Source organism: Coturnix japonica, chromosome 3 (genome assembly GCF_054131305.1).
Source record: "Coturnix japonica strain WE chromosome 3, WE-NBRP24, whole genome shotgun sequence".
In the NCBI taxonomy this organism is placed as follows: Eukaryota; Metazoa; Chordata; class Aves; order Galliformes; family Phasianidae; genus Coturnix; species Coturnix japonica.
In genome coordinates this window covers 16,275,792-16,299,145 of record NC_140665.1, presented here as the reverse complement: position 1 = coordinate 16,299,145, position 23,354 = coordinate 16,275,792, and the positions used below count along the sequence as shown (strand labels likewise).

The following is a 23,354-nucleotide window of genomic DNA, read 5'->3' as shown; positions in this document are numbered from 1 at the left end:
GGACGGGAGAGGCGGGGCCGCAGGGCCCGGTACCGCAGCCGGCTGCAGGGCACGGGGCGTCTGGGGCGGTGCGAAGGGGCGCGGCTGGTTCCGCTCATTGGTCACCTCCCGTTCTAAGAGGTTTGAGCTCCAGACAAATGGGGGATTATTAGTGAGTACGGGTAAACTAAGGTCAGGAATGGTCTTCTACCTCTTGGAGGTGGAATCATTGAGCACTGAGCCCTGTTAGCACCATGGGATGGCCGGGCCACAGCCCAAATGGGGAACACCTTGTAATGGGAAGCAAAGCCTGGATCAGCTAACTATGCTATGTGAGCTGCAATGATGTGGAACGCTAATGTAAATGCTAATTTAATTCAAACTAGTGAAGTCGACCTCCTTTCTAGTGAAATCATCAAGCAAAGACTCGAGTAGACTGGTGCCTGTTTATTGATAAACAGCATTTCCTTTCCGAAACCAGGAAATGTATTAAATTAACATGAGAAAAGTACATATAAGCATTCGTGGACTTTTAAGACAATTCACACAGGCGCTTCTGGTGAGGAAGCTGCAGCTCAGACCATCCGAGGAGCTGCAGAGCACAGTCCCAGCTTCCTTTATCCAGCTTATCGAGTGTTCACCTGCAAAAGCACAACAGCACATGTGAGAGGTCCACACAATACAGTAACAATGACTTCTTTGCTTATGTATTGTTACAGTCACTGCAACATCTTGCTTTAAGGTACCCTGCTTATGCCAATAGCAGTTTAATTCTCCCGTGCCCTGTTTTTAGATGACCAAATGGTAGAAACAGCTGATAGTATCATCTGTGTTTCCACCTATTCTGGCATTTATCAACAAGAACGTGATACAAACGCTACTCACCACATCGTCAATCTTAAGAATGCTGCGCACAGTTTCTGTTGCCAGAGTCAGGGCGCTCACAGACACGAGCAGCGGCTGCACCACCAGCTCCTCCAGGATGTTGGAAATGCCACCCTGCAAGAGGAAGGCACCATCACTTTGTGCACGTGAGCCTACAACCACGTTTAACACCATCTAACAGGATCCCAGAAGTGATGCTGTGCTGAGTTAGACTATCAACTAGCTTGCACGCTTCAGTTCTCAACAGGAATATTACTGTAAAGGGCTGCTGCTGAGTATCTGATGTATCCACTCAAAGTGAGCCAAGAGAAAAACCAGCCATAGCTGTTAGCAGTTCAAACAAGACGCTGTCCCAGCAGTACTGCATGTACTACCCCCAACCCTTCTAACCACACCTGCCTGCTTTAAGTTCACTGTGACTCCAGCTGGAAAACTGTTTTTGAAGAGAAATGTGAAGGTACCAGAACGCCATGGATGTAGAATGAGAACCTGCCATTAGCAGTACTCAGGGTAAGTTCCTAACTTTAGCAAGAATTTTGTTCTCTGTATTTTAGATTTCAGGTAGTACATCTTCCTTTTAACAGCCTATTTACTTAAGCTACAGAGTTCTATGTACAACTTCTTCATTACCTTTCTGACATTAATGCCGGCTGTTTTCTCTCCTTGAGCATGTCTGTTCCTCAGCTCTGTTACTGTTGAGATAGGATTGAGACCTGCGTTTTCAGCCAGTGTAGATGGTATGACTTCCAGTGCATCCCCGTAGGCACGCACGCAGTACGAGTCCATGCCCTTCAAAGTGCGGGCGTACTCATTGAGGCGCAGGGCCAGCTCTATCTCTGGTGCTCCACCTCCTGCAATTAAAGCTCTGGGGACAGAAATTGAAGTCAAACTTCGTAAAGAGTTTTCCACGTGAATATACAAAATTATTCTGGCCAAATGGATACGTTACCTTTTCTTAACTAAGCATCTAATGACACACAGGGCATCGTGAATGGAACGCTCGGCTTCTTCTAGAACAAGTTTGTTAGATCCACGTACCACAATGGTTACTGTTTTCCCAGGGTTAGTACAGCCCGTAATCTAGAACAAAGCCAAACAAGAGAAATAAGAGAAAGCCTTCATCTGGTTTGTGCAACTGCACTAACAGTACTGAGGTCTGCTGAGCAAAACCACTGTGCTTCCCAAGCCAGAGGCTCGGCAGGGATGACAAGCAGGTACTTTAAGGCCTCTTGTTACTTATGTTATTACTTTTAAGTTAGCAGTTATTAAAAGAATGGTTCAGAAGGAATTAATCTTCTGTCACTCACTCACCTTTATTAGTTTTCCAGAACCGTTCAAGTTGACTTCCTCTGCCAGTTCAGCAGAGCCCAGCATGTCAGGAGTAAACTGGTCAATATGAGCAACAGGCTTAGTTCCAATGGTCTGCAAAAATAAGAGTAGAAACAAAGTAAGGAAACTAATCTGAACTGCAGAGTCAGCAGCCATGCTCCATGGTGTACTTCAGTAAAGCACAGGTACTACTGCTGCTCTTACATCCACCCTTTAAAGTGGGACAGCTCTACTGAACTGGAACGTCTTTCAGTGAAACATCTTTGTCTGCCTTTACACTATGTTCCCAATGTGAGATTTGTTCAAGTGTGAAGAGACTGGCACTGGCTGGGTACTCCAGTTCTGGTGTCTTCATACACAACTGTTATTTTAGTAGACGTTTATGTAACTCACTTTACCTTACATATAAACTCAATGTCTTCTCTTTCAATGTCTTTAACCACCATGATCTTCATTTTGTTCAGAAAATGCAGGGCGAGGTCACTAAGAGCATCCCTAAAAACAAGAGGGGAGCACTCAGTCCAAGGTATTATTTTCATAACCGCTTCTTGGCAGTAATGCTGAAATTCTTCAGACTACCTTGTAGGGATATCCTGAAATCCAGAACCCATTAGTGACAGCACCAGCCCTGAGAGCGACAGATACAGTCTATCACTCCGCATCAACCTGATATTTGACTTCCACTTTCCAGGACTGCAAACAATTCCCGCTGTTCCCCAAACGACCAAAGCAGGTGAGCAAACCAGCACTGACGTACCGCAGAATAGACTTCTGGATCAGCAGCACGTTGCATCCAGCCTTCTTAATTTGCTTCACTAAGTTTAGAATATAAGCTCTCTCCTCACGCAGTACTCTGTCCATTTGAGCGTAATCAGAAACAACAATTTGGTTGTCCATCTATTGAAAAAGTAACAAGTATCATGAACGAGTGCTCATTTTCTAAGCATTGGGATGCTATATATTCTTTGATTTAATAGCCTGTGATTTAAAGTACGTACAAACAGATTACAGCCAAATGTACTATTAGAATTTGTTTCTATGAGAGATACTGGAGTTCTGAACTGCTTTCTCATGCCAGCTACAAATTGTTTAAGAGTTATCAGTAATGGGGGTTCATTACTAGCAGGCCTTCATTACAGCTGTGGAATAGAGCTGCCATTACCACATCTTAAACAAGATCCGTATTTTGCTGTTACATTTACGTTTTCTCACTTGAGTTAAACTTACATCTGTCTTTGGAGCAGAGAGGCAGAACTGAATTAGGCCAATTTTGGCCTTTTCCACTCTAGTTACACCTGTGTTGGCCACCTTCTGAGTCAGGACCAGCCCTTCCACCAGCTCACAGTCGTCAATTGTTCCTCTGCAAACAAAAACAATCCGTGGCTATTAGTGCCTTGGGAAGCAATTCCACAATGACACAGGCCTATAATTACAGATTGTTTCTTACCCCAACTTCTTCACTATTTTAATATCTCTGAGGTCCACGCTGTTAGCCATAGATGGGTCAATCACCTTCATCACTGCATCCACGCTCATGGGAGAAAGTAAGCTGGAATACTGACACACAACCTAAAGGATTTAATGAGGGAAGGGAGAAAAATAATCAGCAATGCATGATTTAACACTGATCAAAAACAGCTCGCAGTTTCTCAAGGTTCTTATTCTGTTTTAGTTTGACTTTATAATCTTGGAAAAAAACCCAACAATTCCCCTCTCTGTCCATCAGGCAGGTGCATCAACGTGGTTATCTTCTTAATAAGAGGAAAGAAGAGCCCCACTGGTGGGAAGAAATAAGCTCAGGGACTTTGGAAAACGAATTTGACTTTATTTCTTTGACTCTTAAAATAAAACCATTGAGAGCTTTGCAGATTGTTCACGTATCAGCCATACCTTTGAGTTCAGTGATGTAGTTGCACTGTTCAGCAGGGTTTCTCTGTCGCTCAGTTCCACAGGCTGTGCCATGTTGGTCAACACCTCAATACCTTTCTCCAAAGCTTTCTGGAATGACTCTGAAATGATGGTGGGGTGAATTCCTGTGAATAACATAGAAGGTTGTTAGGTCACCCTTGCAAACCAGCGGTCTTTCCTCCTCTCTCCAAACCAGTCTTATATATGAAATATGTATTATATGTTATATATATAAAATAAATATGCTTGCCTTTCTGAAGGAGTCTGGAACAGGCATCCAGAAGAGCTCCGGCAATGACAACAACAGATGTAGTACCATCCCCAGCTTCAATATCTTGTGCTTTTGACAGCTCTACCAACTAAATGGACGAGAGTTTAAATGTAATGCGACTTCACTGAAAACTCTGACAGTTAGAAATAAAAAAGATATGACAGAACACAGCACTACCAGAATTACCCACAGTACCAGGGCTTATCTTTTCTAACTTGCAGCTTCTCATACGTGTATGCATATTTGGCTGGAGCAATAACAGAAGCCTCCAACAAAATAAAAGCTGTATCCTAGGATCACCAGATCATCATGTCATTTGTTTCCTTCTTTGACTCTCTTTTGTCCTACTGGTTCATTACATCACCAACTTTTCTTTCTCAGATAAGAAAAGCTTTGGGTCAAAAACCTTTTATATCTTCAACCGTATCCAGAAAAGATTATTCCTAAGCAGTAAGAAATAAGGACCTGGAATCCATTAACACATCTTACAATCAATGTCAATAGACCTGAAGCACTCAGCAGAAAGGCTGTTGCTCTATCACTGATGACACCCACATGAGACATTACAATCTGTGTTCACTTGTCCCAGAAATGAACCTCTACCGTGTATTGTTGTGCAAGCAATGCTAGAAGCCTTTACCATTTTGGCTGCGGGGTGTAAAACCTGCATCTGTTTCAGGATAGTAGCACCATCATTAGTGATTGTCACGTCTCCTTTAGCATCCTGAATCTGAGAAGGAGAAACAGCACTGATTGGCAGCTAGTAATGTTTATCGTGATTCAGCGTCAGACAACTTTACAAATAACCTTGTGAGGAAAACTGAGATAAGAATTTAAGCTACATTTTACAACAAAGAAATAACATTTGATCATAAAAACATAGGAGTGCTTTCCAAGCTTGGAAAAGCAGCTTAAGACAAAGGAGCAGGTCAGTGTGAGTTACACAGGACATGACAGTCTCTTCAGCAATCTCAGTTTTCATATTTCCATTAAAAGCCTTACCATTTTATCCATTCCTTTTGGTCCCAGGCTCGTTCTGATGGCATCAGCGACAGCTGGAAAGAGAAGAACGCCATTTACAAGCTGATCTACAGAGCTACAACCACTCATACACCATCCTCAACAGCGTCTCCCACTACAAAGGCACCCTCCTCATTTTACCAGCACCGAGTCACTCTCAAGAACAGCACAGCAATAATACAATAATACAACGCGGCCATTTTTGCAGCTTGCCCCTGAAGCTGGCCGAGCCTTCCCGCTTTAAGGCGGCAGGAGCGAGCAGAGCGTACAGCGGCCTGTAAGTACATCAGCCTATCAGTACATCGGTCTATCAGCACAGCGGCCTAACAGCACAGCGGCCTATTAGCACAGCGGCCTATTAACACAGCGGCCTACCGGCACGCAGCGCCGATGCCCCGCGGCCCTCACCTTTGCCGGCGGAGATGTTGCTGAAGCGGATCTGGGAGGGCTTGTCCCGGTCCTGGTACGTGCCCTTGGCCCGATTCCCGGCCCCGCCGTGCGCTTTGTGTCCCGTGTTCTCCGGCATGGCCGCTCGCCGCCGACACACCCCCGGTCCGAGCGGATGGGGACGGATTCGCCCCGCTCAGCTCACGGAGCCGCGAAGCTTCCAGAACACGCCGCCACAGCCCCGCAGCGACACCGGGTCCTCACAGCCGGCGCCAGGCGGCACGTCACGCATAGAGCTGTCTGCGCAGCGCCTGAGAGCTGGGAGCCAAGAATTCCCTTCGTGCAGGCGAGCTGCGCGGACACCTAAAGGAACAGGCCGCGCGGGGTCCTGCAGCACTTCCCGCGCTGTGGTGTTACCTCAGGGCTGTGGAGGAAACAGTGTAAAGCTGTTGCTGTCACAGTCACCTTGTTTTACCTCACTGTGTTTGGTCAAAACAAAAGCCTCTCTAATATGGAAGGTAGCTTAGGGCTGAGGCTTGCTGCTTGCTCCGTTGTGCTTAGAGCCAGCATGCACTTCCAGTCTTCTTGTTTGAGAACTGGATTTAGGCTGGGAGGTGCCTGCACGTTATCTTGTTCTTCTTACCCTCTTATCATCGTTTCTGACTGTTCTGCCCTCCATGATTTGCAGGGAGCAGTTAGAAGAATCGTACTGTTCTCGTAGACTGATTTAGCAGTCTGGGTTTTCCCGGCCAGCAGCCCCCTTCTTGATCTTTAGATGTCCATGGTTCTCCTCTACCCCATCAGACTGGCAGATCTCTTCCTGGTCATAATGCTACAAAAAGAGTAAAGAACAGATGAGCTGCTGCAAAGCAGTACAGGACAGGGACTGTCCCTACTGATAATCCTCATCACTTCCACTTACTGATCTAAAAGCAGGTGAGCACCTCAGTACGAAACAAAGAGTTGTGTGATCAGCAACACAAGCATCTAGAAACTGAAGTTGCAGCTGAACTTATTCACACCGAGGTCCTTCCTTTCCTTCATCAACACTCTGGAGGGTTTTGTTAACTCTGGGGAGGTTACGGTGGAGAAAAGCAGCTGCTGGAGGCTGAATCGTGTCAGAATGTTGGGGTAAATGCTGCTGAGCCTTTGAAGAATTGCCGTTTGGCTAAGGGGTTTGGGACCGCGAGTGCAAGCTCCGTTTCTTCACTAAGGTTTTTCCGTGTGGGATAGTACCGAGGGTGATTCCATCCTCTCCCTCTAGGTGGCAGCAGAGCACCAGTCTTGCTCTGAGGGGTTATTCACTGAATATATTGTTTCCAAAAAAACTGCTATTTATCGTCTTGCTTGATTATGTCTTAAAGAGGTTGAAATTACTCTTGATATGCTGCCCTGCTTCAGAACAAACTACGTACTTTGGATTGCTGATAAAAAGTACCAGGAGTTGAAACGTTGTTTTCTTTTATGAATGTTTGTTTCCATGGACATGAAGCATGTTCCCACCTGTGATAAATATCATTATTTCATACATGAAGTGTGAACCAGATCCTTCTTGGCAAGCAAGATTCTGAGCCCTCAGAAATGACATCTGTTGCGCTGAAGACGACGTGGTCTCTCAATTCCCTTGCAGCCCTCAAAGCTGTGAGGTGTCTGAGCCTTGAGGAGAATGACTTTTCTTCTGAGTGGAGGCCTTTTCAGGGATCATCTCTCTTTTTCCAGAGTTTCTTCTGTGTAAATGACTCCATGAGACTCGGGGACTGATTTTGAAATACTGAGCAAGGAGGAGGAACAGCACGCACCTCTGCTGCAATGCTCAGGGGATGCACCCACACGCACTGCGGGCTGTTTTGGCCTTCCTTTGCTTGAACTTGGACCTCTAGAAAGAATAAAAGCCTTGCCAAGTGAGTGGAAAAGGATCTTAGGAATGCATGTAACATTTTATTCTCAGAGAGAAAGGCCGGGGAAACAACTGAAACAAGCTTGTGAGAAAGCATGTTTGGTGCTCAGAGTGCTTCCCCCAGGTGATCTTCTTTTCATGAGAGGGATGGGATAAATAGGACAGCAAGTTGAGCTGCTACATGGTAAGTGGATTTACTACTGATCACTTTTGGGTAGCTAGTTTTGTTAGCTTGTAAGATTGGTTCAGAGATGTATGGGTGTACCTTTGTCATACATCCAAAGGTTTGTTTTAGCATGTGGAGCTACAGAGCAGGATTGGACTGAAACACAAATATGGGGAGGAACAAGCAGGCGGAGCAGAGCTGGGAGAACAGCAGCTGTCGGACTCCACCCGCAGATGGAATAGTTTGTGTTTTGCTCCCTGGTTGCTCTCCTCACTGCTCTGACCCCAGCCAGCACTGGGGGAGGCCGCTCAGCTGCTTGTGTCCATCTGCAGCACTGAAACAAAGGGAAATGTCCAAAGTGGTCACTGCTCCTGTTTACAGGAGTGACAGCTCTGCTTTTGGGAGTCGGGGAATGGGGATGGTGCTGAGTAATACTTCTCTGCAATGATATGTACTTGGATCATGTAGAAGCTATAAATTAGGCTTCAAGAAAACTTTCAGCCTTGCTTTTTAGTGCTTACTAGGGCTTCTGAAGACCTTCTTAGTCTGAAAACAGAGCCTGCTTTACCTGTCTCTGCAAAATGCTGCTGCTTTTATCAGCCTCATCTTGGCTGTGACCCATGTGATGGAAGCAGCGGTTCTTGCCATGTATCTGTGGGGCTCTGAGCACTTCTCTGGCTTTTGCTTGTACTTTACATTTCTGCTCAGCCTGTTATCACAGCATTGTATGGTTGGAAGGGATCTCTGGAGATCATCTAGTCCAACCTTGTCCTTGAGCAGGTTCCCTAGACTAGGTTGTGTAGGAAAGCATGCTGTTTTTTTAATGCTTTTTTGTAGTGGGAAGTGAAATAGTGAGGTTACAACAGATGCAGAACTACACAGGTAAGTGGGGGTAGACATGATATTGCAAAAGAGGAAGCTAGACAGGAATGTTTTCTTTGTTTTACACTTATCCATCGTTATAATAATGCTGGCTACACTTGTGATATGTACAAAAAGCGAGGAGTATATCATGCACTACAACATTAGCTCTATCAGTATGTTTTTAATCTGTGACCTTCAGGTCTTTGTTAATGCAAATCCAGAGATCCAGTTCATTGTGACTATCTGGTCTGGCTCAACCAGCACATGATATGACATCTTTATTTCAGGTTGTTACTAGTAAAGCTGATGATAAGCAAGGTCAGGTTTGTGTGGGGAAGTAATGACCTTTTCTAAAACATGTGATACAGAACTTCATCACAAGTGGTCTATTAAATAATATTGTCTCTGTACAACCATATCTTCCTGGATTGTAAGGAATTAAGACAAACTGGGCTCAGTGAGCACTGCCTTTAAACAAATTCACGGTGCTTGTTCAGAAATTCTTAGAAGGAACTGGTTAGTTTCCCTAGAGGGAAAGGAATCTGCATTACCTGTGATATACAATAACTTCTGCGACTGGTACAGATGAACTGTAGAAGAATCTCTATTTTGTTTGCTTTAAGAGGTCTCAGAGTGTTGTGCCAATCTTTGATGCTTTGGTTGTTGAAACCAATGAAGCTCTCAGTGCTGTCTGCAAAACATTCCAGAGGAAGGTGGGTATTTCTTGGCAGCAGGTGGGGGGGCCTTGGGTGTGTGCCTGCCTCTGTGTCCCTGTGGGGTCAGGGAGCAGGAACTGAGGGCTGTGCAGCTCTGCGGCCGGGGCTTTATGGCACAAGGGGTCTCGTATTGATTGCTGTTGCATTCTCAGGGCTATGTCAACAAAAGGAGAAGGTGAAAGAGTAGCCTGCAAAGGGCCTAGGCTGCTATGAGAGGTAATCAGTCTTCTTTCTGGGAAAGCCACAGGGTACGCTTACACTGATGTGCTTAGGTGGAGGATGATAGCTTGTGCTTTTCTGAACCCTGGGTGTGATTTGCTCTATGAGGGGCTCCTGGAAGGATATATAATGAACATTGACTTGGTCCTTGTGCACAGACTGGGGTAGCAGCTGTGATGAGAAATGGCTGCTGTGCTCAGTTATGACAATATGCAAAGCTTGCAAGTGCTCCCATGTCTCAGCACAAGGCGAGTGGCCAGAGTGGATGTCAGTGCCAGCCCTTCTGCCTGCTGTGGCTAAAGGCTGTTTTGCTTTCAGGTAGCCGCAGGTTGACATGTCCTCTGGTCACTGACCCTCAGTGAGATCAAATCCTGCTGCTTGGTGACCTTCCTCTGTTGAGCCTTGCCGTAGGTGTTGCAGTGATTTTTCATAGAATCATAGAATCACCAACGTTGGAAAATACCTAAAAGATCATCCAGTCCAACCATTCACCTATTACACATAGCTCCCACTAAGCCATGTCCCTCAGTACAACATCCAGTTGTTAAACATCCCCAGGGTTGGTGACTCCACCACCTCCCTGGGCAGTCCATTCCAGTGCCTGACCACCCTTTCTGAGAAGTAACAGTTCCTAATGTCCAGCCTGAATCTCCCCTGCTGCAGCTTGAAGCCATTCCCTCTGGTCCTATCACTAATGACACGAGAGAAGAGGCCAACCCCCAGCTCACTACAACATCCCTTCAGGAAGTTATAGAGAGCAATAAGGTCTCCCCTGAGCCTCCTCTTCTCCAGGCTGAACATTCCCAGCTCCTTCAGCCTCTCCTTTATATGTCCCCATTGTGCTCCAGACCCCTTACCAGCTTTGTTGCCCTCCTTTGAACATGCTCCAGGACCTCAATGTCTTTCTTGCACTGAGGGGTCCAAAACTGGACCCAGTACTTGAGATGCAGGCTCACCAGTGCTGAGTACAGGGAGAATTTGTAATGTGGGATAGTTAAGATGCATCCTCTCAATCTCATTTTGTGCATCATGTTCCTTTGGACTTGCTCATAGTTGAAGGACAACAACCTACTTTATTTCCAGCTGCTGTATCTTTTCTGTTCTTCCCTTCTAGAGCTATCTTCAAGAATACATATGTAGCTATTCACAAGTCTCTTGATTTGTTCCACTTTATTTCTGGTAATACCAAAGACCTCAGCCGAGGTCATTTCAAGTGGTATTTTACATACACAGGGGAGCATGTGATCCCTGCCCTGATGCAGGGTAATGTGAATCAAAGGCTGACGGTTCCTGCTCATTTCATGTGAAGTATCATCTGCTCTTATTTACTAAACATTCCAGAAAACACAGGAGAAAACAGGCCTGAAATAAACATGAGGAACTACATCCAAAGCTCTGAACTACAAGAATAGGAAAGTGGATGTTTCCCAAGTGAGAGCTGATGCTGTCCTGGTTTCTTTACCTGCAGTTTGCTTCTGTTTTGAGTCACAAAGCTCAGCAGCTCAGGGTGGGCACAGGGAGCATCTGTTCAAGCTGGTGTCACCTCCAGTGTTGGCGCAGGGGAAAGAGTAAATTTGCATGGGAGTGTTGCAAGCCCTTAGGGGTGAGGAAGCTGCGGCCTGCTCCGTGTGACACATACAACGTGAAAACTCTCTTGGCATCAGATAACACAGATTTATCTTAATAAAAACGTTCCTTAACTATGTCTGAAGGTTCCAAAACAATGGAATGTTGGTGACTACCCTTCTGGCTGAACACCACGGATGGTAAACACAACTCAGAGATCGGTCTTTAACAAAGAATCAGTCTGTAGCTTTTATTTCCATTAATAAAAGGAGCATTAAAAAATACAGAGAGAAAAGAGACTCTTGCGGCGTACAGCACCCTTCATTCTCTGAGACTGGGGTGGTTTTATGTGCTGTATCTGTACAACAGCAGAAACATACACCTTGTTCTCTGAACAGCGGTCGTTAGAGGGAAATGTTTGACCAGGACAAATGCTGTCTCATATAAAAACAACTTCAAATGTACAGGTCTCCCTAAGCTGCTGAAGGACGGGACTTGTCAGCCATCTGTTGCTATTAGAGGAGTAGAAATGAATACCCTGAAGTGCATGTGAAAAATGTCTGCATAAATCCCCGCTGTTGCTAGTGGGCGGATTTCAGTTTTTCAAGTCTCAGCAACATATACATTCAATTCTTTCTTTGCTTGGCTCTGTGCCTCTGGATGAGGTAAGCCATCAGCCGGCTCAATCTGCAGATGGAACTGAGCAGTAATCTCTTGTTTAAAGTCAGTTGTGAAGTAAATGCTGATGTGCTCCCTCCCACCCCTTCTGTGAGGAGCTATATTCCAAACTCTGCACTGCCTGTGGTTGCTATTGTGGTGGCACTTGGAAGCTTCAGTTGCGGCATGTCACACCAAGTCAGAACAAGGCAGTTGTCCTGGCTGTGATGATCCTGCAGTGTCTTGCTCTTCCTTTTGGCAATTCACCTTCGTGTTTCTTTTTCCTGAGCTGAGCAGTTTCGGTCACCAGAGTTATTTACTGGAGGTGGACACATACAGCACCTTGCCACTGAGCCCAGGGAGGTCTGTCTGCCTCACACTCCTTCCAGTAATGCTGTTTTGAAAATGAAATCTCAGCCTCACTTACGTGAGTAAAAGCAGCATCTGTTGTGCTTGGTGAGATGCATTGTGGATTCTTGCTCTGCGTGGACTGTATTGGTGACACTGACAAGGCACCATCTCACGGTGTGAAATGTATGTTCGTGTATTTGTAGGTGAGCATAAAACTAACTTGTCGAGATTAACATCCACACTTAGTGTGAGAACAAGAACCCAAAGGCATTTTTTCTGTTTGGCTGCCTCTTTTTTAATTCTTTTCTCCTCTAGAAACACGGTGGCAATGAAGTCGGGTATTTCCTTTTTGGCTTTTTGCTGAAGGACTTTTTGATAAAAGAAAATGTACCAAAAGTGATAGAGACAGCAACCTTGGGATGCGTAGAACAATCGCTTAGCGCTAATCTGTTGTTTGTAACTTTAACGGGTAATCAAATGCTGGGTTCTTGTAGGAGACTAAATGTGTACCGTACTGCTCGCCGTGAGGCTTTTTACGTGCCTTGCACAGGCAGATGGACAAAATAATTGTGGAAATGAGAAAGAGCCCGCTTGCTGCAGACAGAGCAGCAAAGATGGACTTGTAGCTGGGCTTTGTTCTGAACCTGGCGCATGAACTGCCTGCACTTCCCTGGTTTTCTGTGTGACTTAACCCTGCGCTGTTGGAAGCAGCCACACAGATGTGGTAAGTGGTGTATGGTGAGAGGTTGTACAGGGTGTACTGCCTCGCTGTGGAGTAAATGTTCTCCAGGACAAGCTGTCCCTCCTCGCTGCCTTCATCATGAAGCATCAGCTGATAGGTACGAACAATGGAATTTGGGGCGCACCAGCGTATTTGTGCAGAGCTGTCTGTGACTTCAGACACCTCTCTGAGCCTCGGAGGGTCTGGAATTTCATTTTCTGTTGACATGCCGGGACATAAGCATGGGGATGCTCTCTGAAGTTCACTGCACGGCTTCTGAAGGTGTCTGCAAGGGTTGTAGTCACAGGAGGTGTACGTTCGTTGCACGGGGGGTTCCGTTGGCTCCTCGCTGTATTCATAGTCATCTACATAGTGGATCCGTGGTCGGGTGGGTGCGGATGCTGACTGAGCGCTGGGATTTGTGGAGTTCAGCTGCCGTAAATTTGTTTGTGGTGTCCTTTCCACAGCGAAGGAGTGAATGTAATGGGGAATGACATCTGGATTTCCTGTTGCTGGAGCAGAACGCTCGCTAGTGGGCTGGCTGAATAGGCGTTCCTGGGGAAATGCCATGTGAGTTTCTCTGAGCTCTCCCTGGAACTGCTGTGTTTCAGTTTGACTCACAGAGCCATAACCCGTGGTCTGGCTGTAGAGCTCTCTGAGAAAACCGGGGGAGGTGGTTAGAGATGCGAGGAAAGGGGGATGGCTCATGGATTTGGAAACTGCCTCATCCTCCGGGGAGGAACTGTTGGCTTCTGTGAGCATCAGCTCAGCTGGGCTGGCTGCAGTTGTGCTCATTACACTGGCTTCCTCATTCAGAGGAATGTAAGTGTCTTTGGTTAGCGGAGCAGAGCCTGTTGTCATTGCTGCAGTCGTGGTGTAGTAGCTGGCAAGGCTGAAAGCGCCTTCTTGGCTGGAGGGTGTATTTGAATCGGGCAGTGAGATATCTTTCTCAGCCTGGCATTTACTGTAGAGTTCTTGCAGTGAAAAAGAAACTGAAGGCCTGTCCCGGTTTTCTTGGGATGTGGTGCAAAAAGTGTCCAAAGCCCTGCAGAGAGAACAGGTAATAACAGACAAATTTCACAAGTGCATTACAGGCTTCTGTGAGCCTTTTTATCCCAAACCATTCTTCATATTAAAGAAATGAAGCCTAGAGCAGAGCTAGGTTGTGTTAATGATAGTCCTGTGCTAAATAGATAACTTTCCAGAGCACTGTGAGCATAGCTGACTAGCTCTTGGCTTTTGTAAGGTGCCTGAGACAAAGCATCCTTTGGTACTCTGCGCTCCTTGGCAAGAGTGTCTGGGTTCAAGGCAGCTTGTGTTAAAGGTTTAGACTTGAATGCTGCGCTTAAGAAGGAGCCACATGTAGAGAGTTGTAACAGAGTCCCAAGGATCCTTAAACTCAGCTGGCTCAGTCTGCTAGAGCCAATGCTGAAGCACATCCAGCCACTGAGCTCAGTTTCTTTCTTTACTCAGTCCCTGCAGGCTTGTGTAAAGAATGCAAATGCTGTCCTTCCTGAAGAGAGGCAATCTGATTTTAACAGTGTACTTCCCTGCTTTCTTAGTTATGGGTAGTGAAGTCTTGGTGGCCCCTCCAAAGGAAGACAGATCATGCATATGCAAAGTACTTATTGTAACCACAGTTTATTGTAGTTAATCTGTAAAGCTCTTGGAAAGCATGAAAACAATCGGGGACAAATGGTGCTGTTTGCAAGAGGTTTTGTTCACTGCTTCTGGCTTTGGGAATGCAAGAGCAAGGAGGAAATTGTGAACAAAAGTACTTGTAAAGTCTTCCAGTCCTGCTCCCAGTGCCTGCCCACCAGGGCCGCCTAGCTAGCTCATTTTTTATCGCCAATAAATAGAGAAATATGAACCAAGAGGGAAAATGAACTATTCTCAGAATCCACAGCTAATATCACTTTATACTTTTCTACATAGGCCCACTGTATTTGTCCACTTTTGAGTGTAATTCAGCTACAGTTTCTCCCTAAAAGAGACTTTATTTTTCTACCTCTTGTGGAAATGAGGAACATGCAAGGAATGTGAGCAACTTGTAAGGTAGTGACTATTTGGTCTTCAAATAACTTGCATATTTAAGTTGTGTATAAAGAGGATTACTTCATCTCCTTGAACACACTTACTTTTGCAGCACGATCTTGGGTGTGGAGAGCAGCCAGGAGAGCCTACAGTCACATAACAGAGGGTTTCCATGCAAGTTGATGATGATACTGTCTGAAGAATTGGTATTCCAAGAATTAAAGGAACTCAGGTTACAGCTAAAAGATGACAAATAAAGTAATTAGTGCTGGGCTCATCATTGAAGAATTGGAGCAGGCTTAGTATCCTATCCTATATAAGATACAACGCAACATTGCCAGTTGCCTTGGAAATAGCATATTACCAACACTTCCATTCTGCATTTGAAAGTCCAGATTGAAAACAACTCACTTTTGGAAGGAAAGATGGCTTAGGTTCGGTGTGCTTTCAAACATCTCTGTCCTCACGAAACCCAGAGAGCGGGAGTCACGGCAGTTCAGCTCTCTGAGATGAGGCATAGACCTGAAGTCGGTATCAAGGCTTCGTAATTGTGGCATCTTTGTCAGGTGAAGTAATCTGAGGTTGGGCAAGTCTCTGGTCCACTCCACTTGAACTGAAGCAAAAAAGAGATTTTTTACTTGTTGCATCAATAGTGCATTGCTGTGGATTTCTGCTTAGGAAAAAGCAGCAGACTGAACTGTCAGCACAATGATAGATGTTAGTGAGATGGTACCAAGCAGCACATAGAAAAGACAGAGCCCTCTCCTTGTGAAGCATGTGGATTTATTAGTAACTTGGCCAGGGAGCTACCAGATAAAATTCCTAGTGACGTAAAATGTCTCTGTGGTTTTCTGCAGCTATTACGTGTGGGAAAGGAATATAAACAAAAACCAGTACACAGGTGTATAAACACTGCTGCAGTCATTTTTATAGTGTTACTTACAGACCTGACCATATCGCTGTGGGGCAGAGGAGAAGAAGGGAAGATGAAGAGAAAGGTAATAAAGGTGACCAGGGACATGGAACAGTTTTCTTATTAGGTAAGGTTAAAGGGATTCTCTGCTCAGAGAGGTGGTGGCTGGAGGGCGATGAGAGAGGTCTACAAAGTCCTGAATGGTGCGAGAACGGTAGATAACACCCCATTCCTCCTAGAGCAGGAAGAAGCTGAGACATGAAACCATGGAGGAACAGGTCTTATACAGAAGTGCCTTTCCATCCCAGGACTGAATCATGTAACTCGCTACCACAAGAGGTGTTAATTTAGTTGTGTATCTGTACAGTGCTTGGTGAGGTGACACCTCCAGCCTCGGGAGGTCTCCACTGCTGCCTGCTGGAACTGGGGCCAGTACAGTTGGGATGGATCCCTCAGTGCTGCCTTCTTCTTGTTCCCTGTCCTTGAATAGAGCTACTACTGCCCTTTTCTGGGGGAATCACTGCTGTGACCCCATGCTGTGCTTCTTGTACCAGTGCTGACCAATAATGTGTGGTGACACCTCACTGAGAGCCCCAATGAGAGTAGGACTGTTTTAGATGAATAAGACTGCTATGAAGTGAGACAAAAATGCATGAGGTGGCCGTGTAGGTAGGCCAGGGAGGCAGTGGCCTGGCATGTGGGAGAACCAGGGCCAAGCCTTGACTCTGCCCCAACTGGGCAAAGCATTCAGCATCTCCTCGCCTCAGCACCTCAGTTACAAGGAAGCTGGCAGAAGAGATGCATTAAAGGAAAAGTTGTGCTGCCAGTTGCTCCAGGCTGGGAAGTCTCACTGTGCAGAACTGTTGGGCCGGTTGTGGCTGCCACGCTCTCTGCACTACTTCAATGCAGCAGTGTAAAGCAGGGTGTCAGTGTGGGGATGGACAGTGAAAGATTTCGGCCATTTGTCCAGAAGGAGAAATTAATTTCTTTCTGTGCTTCCCAAAGCTAATCCTGGGGCTGGCAGTGGCATGCTGTGTGATTAGGAGGGAGGCAAGGTGCTGCAGTGAGATGGGCCATCGTGCTTGATGCTGTCCTCTCTGCCCTCCCTCAGGGAGGCTGCTCTGTGCCAGGGCCACCCCCCAGGGTTACGTGACACCGGAGAGCACCCCGCACACTCACATTGGCTGTGGGTGAGGTCAGGCTCTGTGTTTACCATGAGAAATCTGTAAACTTACTTCTCTCGAGAAAGGTCCCGCTCAGATCAAGCACGTTGATGGTGTTCTCAGTCCTGTGCAGAGCATCGCCAGGGGATCGACTGATGGCAAAAGCAGACTCCTGAATTCCCCTGCTGCCCTCCTGCCCAAGCAGAGTTGTGGAGAGGTTCAGGAACTGTAGCTGGGGATAACAGGAAAAAGCCAGTGGCTGGATTTCAGTCAGTGGGTTTCCAGCCAAGGACAGCCACCTCAGGTTAGGCATTGAAGAGGTGTGGCATGGTGGCACTGACGATAGCTTGTTAAAGCTTAAGTCCAGGGAGTGGAGACTGCTGAAGGTTTCCGACCCCCATCTGACTGTCCGGAGGAGGTTCCGCCTCAGTGAGAGGACACGCAGCCGCGGGAGGTTTGCTATGTCCGTGCCATTCACCTCTTCTAAGAGGTTGTTGCTGATATCCAAGACCTGCAGGGTCTCTGGGAGGCAGATGGGGAAAGCCGTCAGGCTGCTGTTGGTGAGCTGCAGGGTGATCCATGTCCTGTTCTTCCAGTCCTCGCAGGACATGCTGGTGAGGTTAACGTTCTCCCAAGTGTCTCCCTGTGCCAGCTGGAAAAAGGTGGTGACATCCCCGGATGCTGCAGGCTCAGCACTGCTCACTGGGCCTGATGCTGTGTTCCTTGCCAGCAGACAAAGGATGAGCAAGAGGGAGAACATCTTCCTGCTGGATGGCTTGCAGTTAGTTGCAAGATCTGTTTGGTTTTTGTTTTGGGGAAAGGAAAACATAACATCAGCATTACAGACTAAATTAAGATACTCCTAGATAGCTACAAGCTATTTAAAAGTGAAACGCTTATAATTGTTTTCCTGTTGCATCCAGAGAGCATAAGGGATAATTAATGTTTCTCCTGTAATTAAGCCTAAAAAGGAGCCCCTTGGGACAGAATTATCATGTGATCTCAGTCCAAGTTAGCTGACAGTTTTTCATGCAGGAAGCAACTGAGCAGTGTTGCACCTCAGAGCAGCAGCAGCATGGGAGGTGAGCTGCTTGTCTGCTCAGTAGTGCAGCAGTGCAGGTACAGCACAACCTGCAGGAGAGGGATATTGCCATGTTCTATAGCTTTCTTTTTGTAGCTGGTTGTGTATTGCTCTCTGTGGGGCTGTCCTGCTGCTGTGTCCTTTCTGGGAAGAGTTGCCTGCTAGGCAGGTACCCAGGCAATGGGGCTGGGGTCAGGTGTGGCCAGGGCTCTGCTGTGGGTGAGATACATGCTCCAGTTCCAGAGGCAAAGGGAGGTACTGGTAATGTAGCTTCTGAGCCACGTTTTTGTTCAAGTGGCCAGACCCGAGTGTGTGCTCCTGGATCAGGGCCCCCAGAAACCTGGGTACTGAGATGCACTTTATTCAGTGTCATGATTCCCATCTATGCTCCCTCCTTGTCCCACCCCAGCTGGGTTTGTGTGGGTATCACAGTGTCTGGTTCACTCGTCCCAGTCCTCTATGAGATGGGTGATGGGAGACATTTCTGATAGACAGACACTTTGAAAGATACACAACATCCATGAGACTCCTACCAAAGCTGACTGCGTTTGAGAGCTTGAAAAGCTCAGCAGGAACCTGAAGCCCCCTTAGAAAAACACAAGCCCTAAGTGACTTGCCCAACTGCAGGTAGCTCTGTGTCAGAGGAACAAGTTAACCATATCCCTGAACTAATGCTTTACTTCTTAATCTACTGTTTCAAGCTCTTTTTTCACCTTAATAGCTACTCGCTGATCCCTGAGCAGAGACAGATATTGCTCAGACCATCATTTATTGCTCCCATCTCATGTTTGAGGTAGGGACCAGCTTTGGTCACCTGAGTCCTTTCCAGCATCTGGAGCCGCACAAGAGCAGAGCAGCCTCAGGACCTCCCGGCCCCCGGGATTCCTGGCTTCTCTGCTCTATGGCACATGGCAGTGGGAGGATGGGAGCAGTGGGACCGCTGGCTCCTGCTCTTACGTTTGCCCTTAAGCCCCCCCAATCTAAACCGCAGCCGCTCACACATACCTGCCCGAGAGTCCCGATGCCTTGAGCCTCCCCTTTCGCTCAGCACGAGCTGCCGGGCTCTGTTTTATACACTGGTGACTCAGCCGAGGAGCGTCTAAGATCTGCGTTCTGTTCCCGGCTTCCCCTGCTCGCGGCTCTGCCCACAAGCGCGGGCGATGTTTGTTCCAGGCTCGCTCCCCCTGCCTGGAGAGGGGGTGGCTCCGCAGCATTCCCCCCTCGCAGGAGGGTGGGAGGGCTGCTCTTAATGCTGCTCTTAATGCTGCTCTTAATGCTGCCGCTTCTCAGAGCCGCTCCCCGGGCAGACCCGCTGCTACCATCTTCTACTGAGCACGGGGTGTAAAGGGAGCGGAGCGGGGCCTCCAGTCCCACCCATCGCATCTTCCTCGGGCGGAGGGAGTTTGGGAGGGGACAGGAATTCTTCTGGATTTCTTTTGGTGGACAGGCTAATGATGTGGAGCTCTGCTCCATCTGCTGACAAGGGTGTTGATAACACTGCATGCCTGTAAAAGGCTTAAAGCATTTACATTTCTCTGTAAGGCACTAGCACTTGGGAGTAACTCTCCGGATTGCTCTCCCAGGACAGATGGCTTCTCTCAGAGCCGAGGAGGCCCCTCCGACAAGCTCCCACCCACCTGCTGCTCCTGCAAAATCCCTTCAGCTGTGGGACAGGCCTGCAGCATCGCACCGCACTGTGACTGGCTCCCAGTCCTGCTGTGCGGGGCTTCTCTTCTATGTGCTGCATCTGCCGTGATGTGCAGCTGGGAAAGGTTCCCTTCCTGCTCCTTTGCTCTTCCTTTGCTGGTGTAAGAGCAGTGGTGTAAAGCCAAGGGGCTGCTCCTAGCTAGGTCTATTGGCTGTGTCACAGTTTAAGGGCCAAGATGAAGGAGCGGGAACTTGAAAGGAATGTATTAACAGAGGTGGTTCCGAAGCTAAAGCAAGAATGTGGCTGCTCAGTTGCTGCTATAAGACAGTTACTAACATTTCCAGGGAGAACAGTAGTCAGCGCTTTTCATTTGTCAGGGTGACAAAAGAGATTGTGATGTGGAAGGCAGAACAGGCCTGTGGGCTTTGGTGCTAAAGTGCAGATAAAGGTCTTGCTTTCACAAAATCCTTGACTCTGCATGTATGCAGACCTTATCTTCTGACCATGTCATTCATTATCTGTGTGGGGAGAGGACCTTGAAAAACACCAGAACATCCATGGATCAAGATACTGGCTTTGAGTAGGACTCCTTGGAGCCCTTGTGGTTCCTTTGGAGGCTGTGTGCAATTTACACGTTGTTCTGCGTGGAATGGCTGTTGGGCAAGTCAAATAGTTTCCTAAATGAAGGGCTAATCCCATGGATTAACCTTGATGGAGCAGCTGTCAGGCCTGTGCTTAGGGGAGCACGCAGGCCAGGTGTTCATAGGCCTACAGGTAACTCTGAGGATCCAGGGGGTTCAAAGGGCAAGTTGGAGCAGGTTAAAAAGATTCTGAAGCATTTGCAACAGGAGCGAGTAGGAGCAAAGTCTGGCCTCAACCACACTGGTGGGAGCCCTGCCTGCTCTTTGCCTTTGCAGCTCCTTAGCTGTAAAGCTCCTTTTTGAGAAGCTGAGGAGCTTGATTCTGAGCCACTGAGAGAAGCTCTTATGCAAAGCAGAGCAGTCATAGAAAATGAGCTTTAGTTAGTTCCTTTTCCATATTTGTCTCTGGTTTTAGGATGCTCAGCTTTGGGGCAGGCGTTACATCTTTTCCCGCTCTTAGCCAAGCTGCAAACCCTGTAATCCTTTGGAATATCATTGCTGTGGTGTATCTCAGAGAGCTGCCCAGCTGTGGTGGAGCTTTTCCAAGGCAGACAGCGGCCTTCTCTCACCAGTTTATTGGAAATCATCTGACAGCGGCAGGCAGGGATTTCCTTTCTCCCCGTGTGTCACATTGGCCTGTTTTCAAGCTGCTGTTTCTTCAGGTTACCAATCTCCTTATTCTGCTTTCCTGGGAGTTTCGGTGGCAACCTGAGGGAATGCTCGGTAAAGGCAGGCATTTTTGTTAGCTTCTTTTTCACACAGATGATCTATGAGGCACAAAGAGCTAAACCAGACCACCCCCTCCTTGGGGCTGATTCAGTGCTTCACAAAACCCCCCTGCCTGCAGGAATGCAAGGGATGGGCCCCGCATTCCTCAGTGACAGGGCGATAAGCAGAGCCACGGGGAGAAAAGGAGAAGGTGAGGATGGTACCAGGCTGTAAAGTTTAAGAGATGAGTGTTTCTTACTGGCTGTGGTCCAAGTGATGGCTAAGAATGAAAATATCCTGAAAATTCTGGAGAATGGCTTTTAAAGCCAGCAGAAGAAACGCTTTATCGGTCATTCCATAGAGCGAGCACTAGCAAGATGTTTTCCTACAGACGTTAGGGGGAGAGAGGGTTATTCAGCCCAAGGTTTCAGGAAACTATGGGTTGTGTCTGTTGTCTTGTTACAGTAGTGTGGTCTGAGGGCAGCAGTGAAATGCCCTACGGAATCTGTTGTGTGTATGGACAGACAGCAGACACCTAATGTTGGTAGCCTTTTACCCTGACCTGACATTGCTTTAATTAAGCACAACATATAGAATATAGTCACAGTTGGGCCAAAGTATTTGTTTGCTATAGGTTTTTGATTTAATCTAAACAATGTTCCTGTCTGGGACTTTGTGCGTTGCAGAGAAAGATGATGATTTATTTCCAGGGTAGATACTCTGTAGCCCTGGGACTGTGCTGTTAGTAACTTTGTTACTATAGGCTGCCCCAGTGGTGGTACAAACAGCAAAAGCCAACTTAAATCAGGTTGTTGCACTAGTAAGGGTGTGGTAACTGATGTGGGGGGAAGGTCTGAGTCTGGCTCTGACATGCTTGGTAACATGGGTGGGATGGAAGTGGGGCTGTGTGCAGGCCCAAGCAGAGCAGGCTGGGGTTGTGAGGCTCAGAGTGCCCTGTGCACCCCTGGGCTGACTATGGGAGCTGCAGCCACTGCCCCGTGCAGTACTGAAGGCAAATGGATGAGAACAGATTAGTCTCTATGTGCTCCTTACCTCTCATCCAAGGGTGTTGTAAGTTGGGTGGTACAAGAAGAAACAACAATCTCAAAAACCATGGAGACGGGGCAGGGGCAAGGAAGCGTTGCAGATGGTGGGGCTTGCGTGCCAGCCTGAATGAGCTGGCAGAGCTTCTGCTGGCATAGCAGCAGGAAGGCTTTCTGAGAAAGGCAGTGACGCATCAGAGTGAGACGGAGGGAGGGGTGGCAAAGAACAGCAAGATTTGGTAGTGTTGCTGGAACTTGAGCCAAGGCATCCTTGACTGGAAGGACATTTGTTAGCTAAGCACTGTAGGAGTCACATGCTGTGCTGGTGGGAACTTGTGTTTGAAGTTCCCCTGTGTCTGGATTTTTGTATTCAGATAATTCAAATAACAGGTGGCAACCACGAGTGCTTGATGTGATGGTTGTGTGACAAGCCCTGTGCTGAGGGTGGCAAGCACAGAGCTGTGCTTCCTGGTGGTCAGTGTAAGGGAGACTGCTGTCGTCAAATGTGAGGCTCCAGCACAGACATAGCCACAGTCCTGACTGAAAGTCAGTAGCTGACGTGGAGGCTGCCCGGTGGAAAGCACCTCTGGCACTGGCAGCTGTGTTCAGCTCTCCCACAGCTCCCCAGGGCACGCTTTTTAAATGCAAGTGTTTGGGCTTGGACTATCTGCTCCAGCTGGCTCTTAGACTCTGAGGAAAATACCTGGCTTGTGGCAAGCGAGAAACAAGTCAGTCCTCAACTGAAGTAAAACTGGATGGTCCCTTGGCCCCTGCGTAGAAAGTGCCAAGGAGGGAATCACAGTGTGCTGGGCTGTGGGCTGTCTGTATCTGCTCACCCTTTTGCAAAATATGAAGTCACAGTCTGTTTAAACTGATTCTCCAGCTGCCTTCTGGCGTGCACAGAGAAAAGCTCAGGACATGACAGAAGAATGAGGGCTGTCCAGCCTGCGACATTTGGAAATGATGTAGTCACTTCTGCAACATCTCCCAGTGATACGACAACACTTGTCCCTGAAAACAGTTTTGGTTTGTCCAGCTGCTTTATGAATCCTTCTAACTTCCTTCTCCTGCACCTTTCTATATGCTGTAGGGCAGAATCAAAGTTCTTTTGGAACAAGTGGATGTGCCTGGCTCTCTCTAGCGGGCGGCCAGAAATGTGGTTCCTTAAGCACAATGTTTCTACATTA

General features: G+C 47.3%; 2 protein-coding genes and 1 long non-coding RNA gene across 4 annotated transcripts in view; 1 reads left to right on the top strand and 2 right to left on the bottom strand.

The window, feature by feature from the left end:
* Positions 1–411: 411 nt before the first annotated feature.
* CCT4 (chaperonin containing TCP1 subunit 4) lies at positions 412–6,033 on the bottom strand. Of its 2 annotated transcripts, XM_015857013.3 has the most exons (14): positions 5,801–6,033; positions 5,375–5,427; positions 5,013–5,102; positions 4,352–4,460; positions 4,084–4,226; positions 3,641–3,762; positions 3,421–3,553; positions 2,951–3,090; positions 2,592–2,688; positions 2,176–2,286; positions 1,814–1,944; positions 1,495–1,729; positions 865–978; positions 412–620 (listed from the first exon to the last, which is right to left on the bottom strand). In XM_015857013.3, exons 1-14 carry the CDS (start codon positions 5,916–5,918, stop codon positions 606–608), a joined length of 1,611 nt encoding a protein of 536 aa, XP_015712499.1. In that variant the 5' UTR covers positions 5,919–6,033; the 3' UTR covers positions 412–605. The 2 variants fall into 2 exon arrangements, 1 of the variants encoding a protein (XP_015712499.1); XR_014944498.1 differs by lacking the exons at positions 412–620; positions 865–978; positions 1,495–1,729; positions 1,814–1,944; positions 2,176–2,286 and having other exon boundaries at positions 2,618–2,688; positions 2,773–3,090.
* Positions 6,034–7,085: 1,052 nt separating this feature from the next.
* LOC116652411 (uncharacterized) overlaps positions 7,086–23,354 on the top strand; it is a 190,354-nt gene continuing 174,085 nt past the window's right edge. The window contains exon 1 of the long non-coding RNA XR_014944502.1: positions 7,086–7,860. This is a non-coding gene — a long non-coding RNA (uncharacterized LOC116652411). The remainder of the gene's footprint in view (positions 7,861–23,354) is intronic.
* LRRN4 (leucine rich repeat neuronal 4) lies at positions 11,432–19,463 on the bottom strand. The gene is made up of 5 exons (XM_015857005.3): positions 19,133–19,463; positions 17,119–17,841; positions 15,382–15,583; positions 15,075–15,209; positions 11,432–13,981 (listed from the first exon to the last, which is right to left on the bottom strand). Exons 2-5 carry the CDS (start codon positions 17,804–17,806, stop codon positions 12,658–12,660), a joined length of 2,349 nt encoding a protein of 782 aa, XP_015712491.2. The 5' UTR covers positions 17,807–17,841; positions 19,133–19,463; the 3' UTR covers positions 11,432–12,657.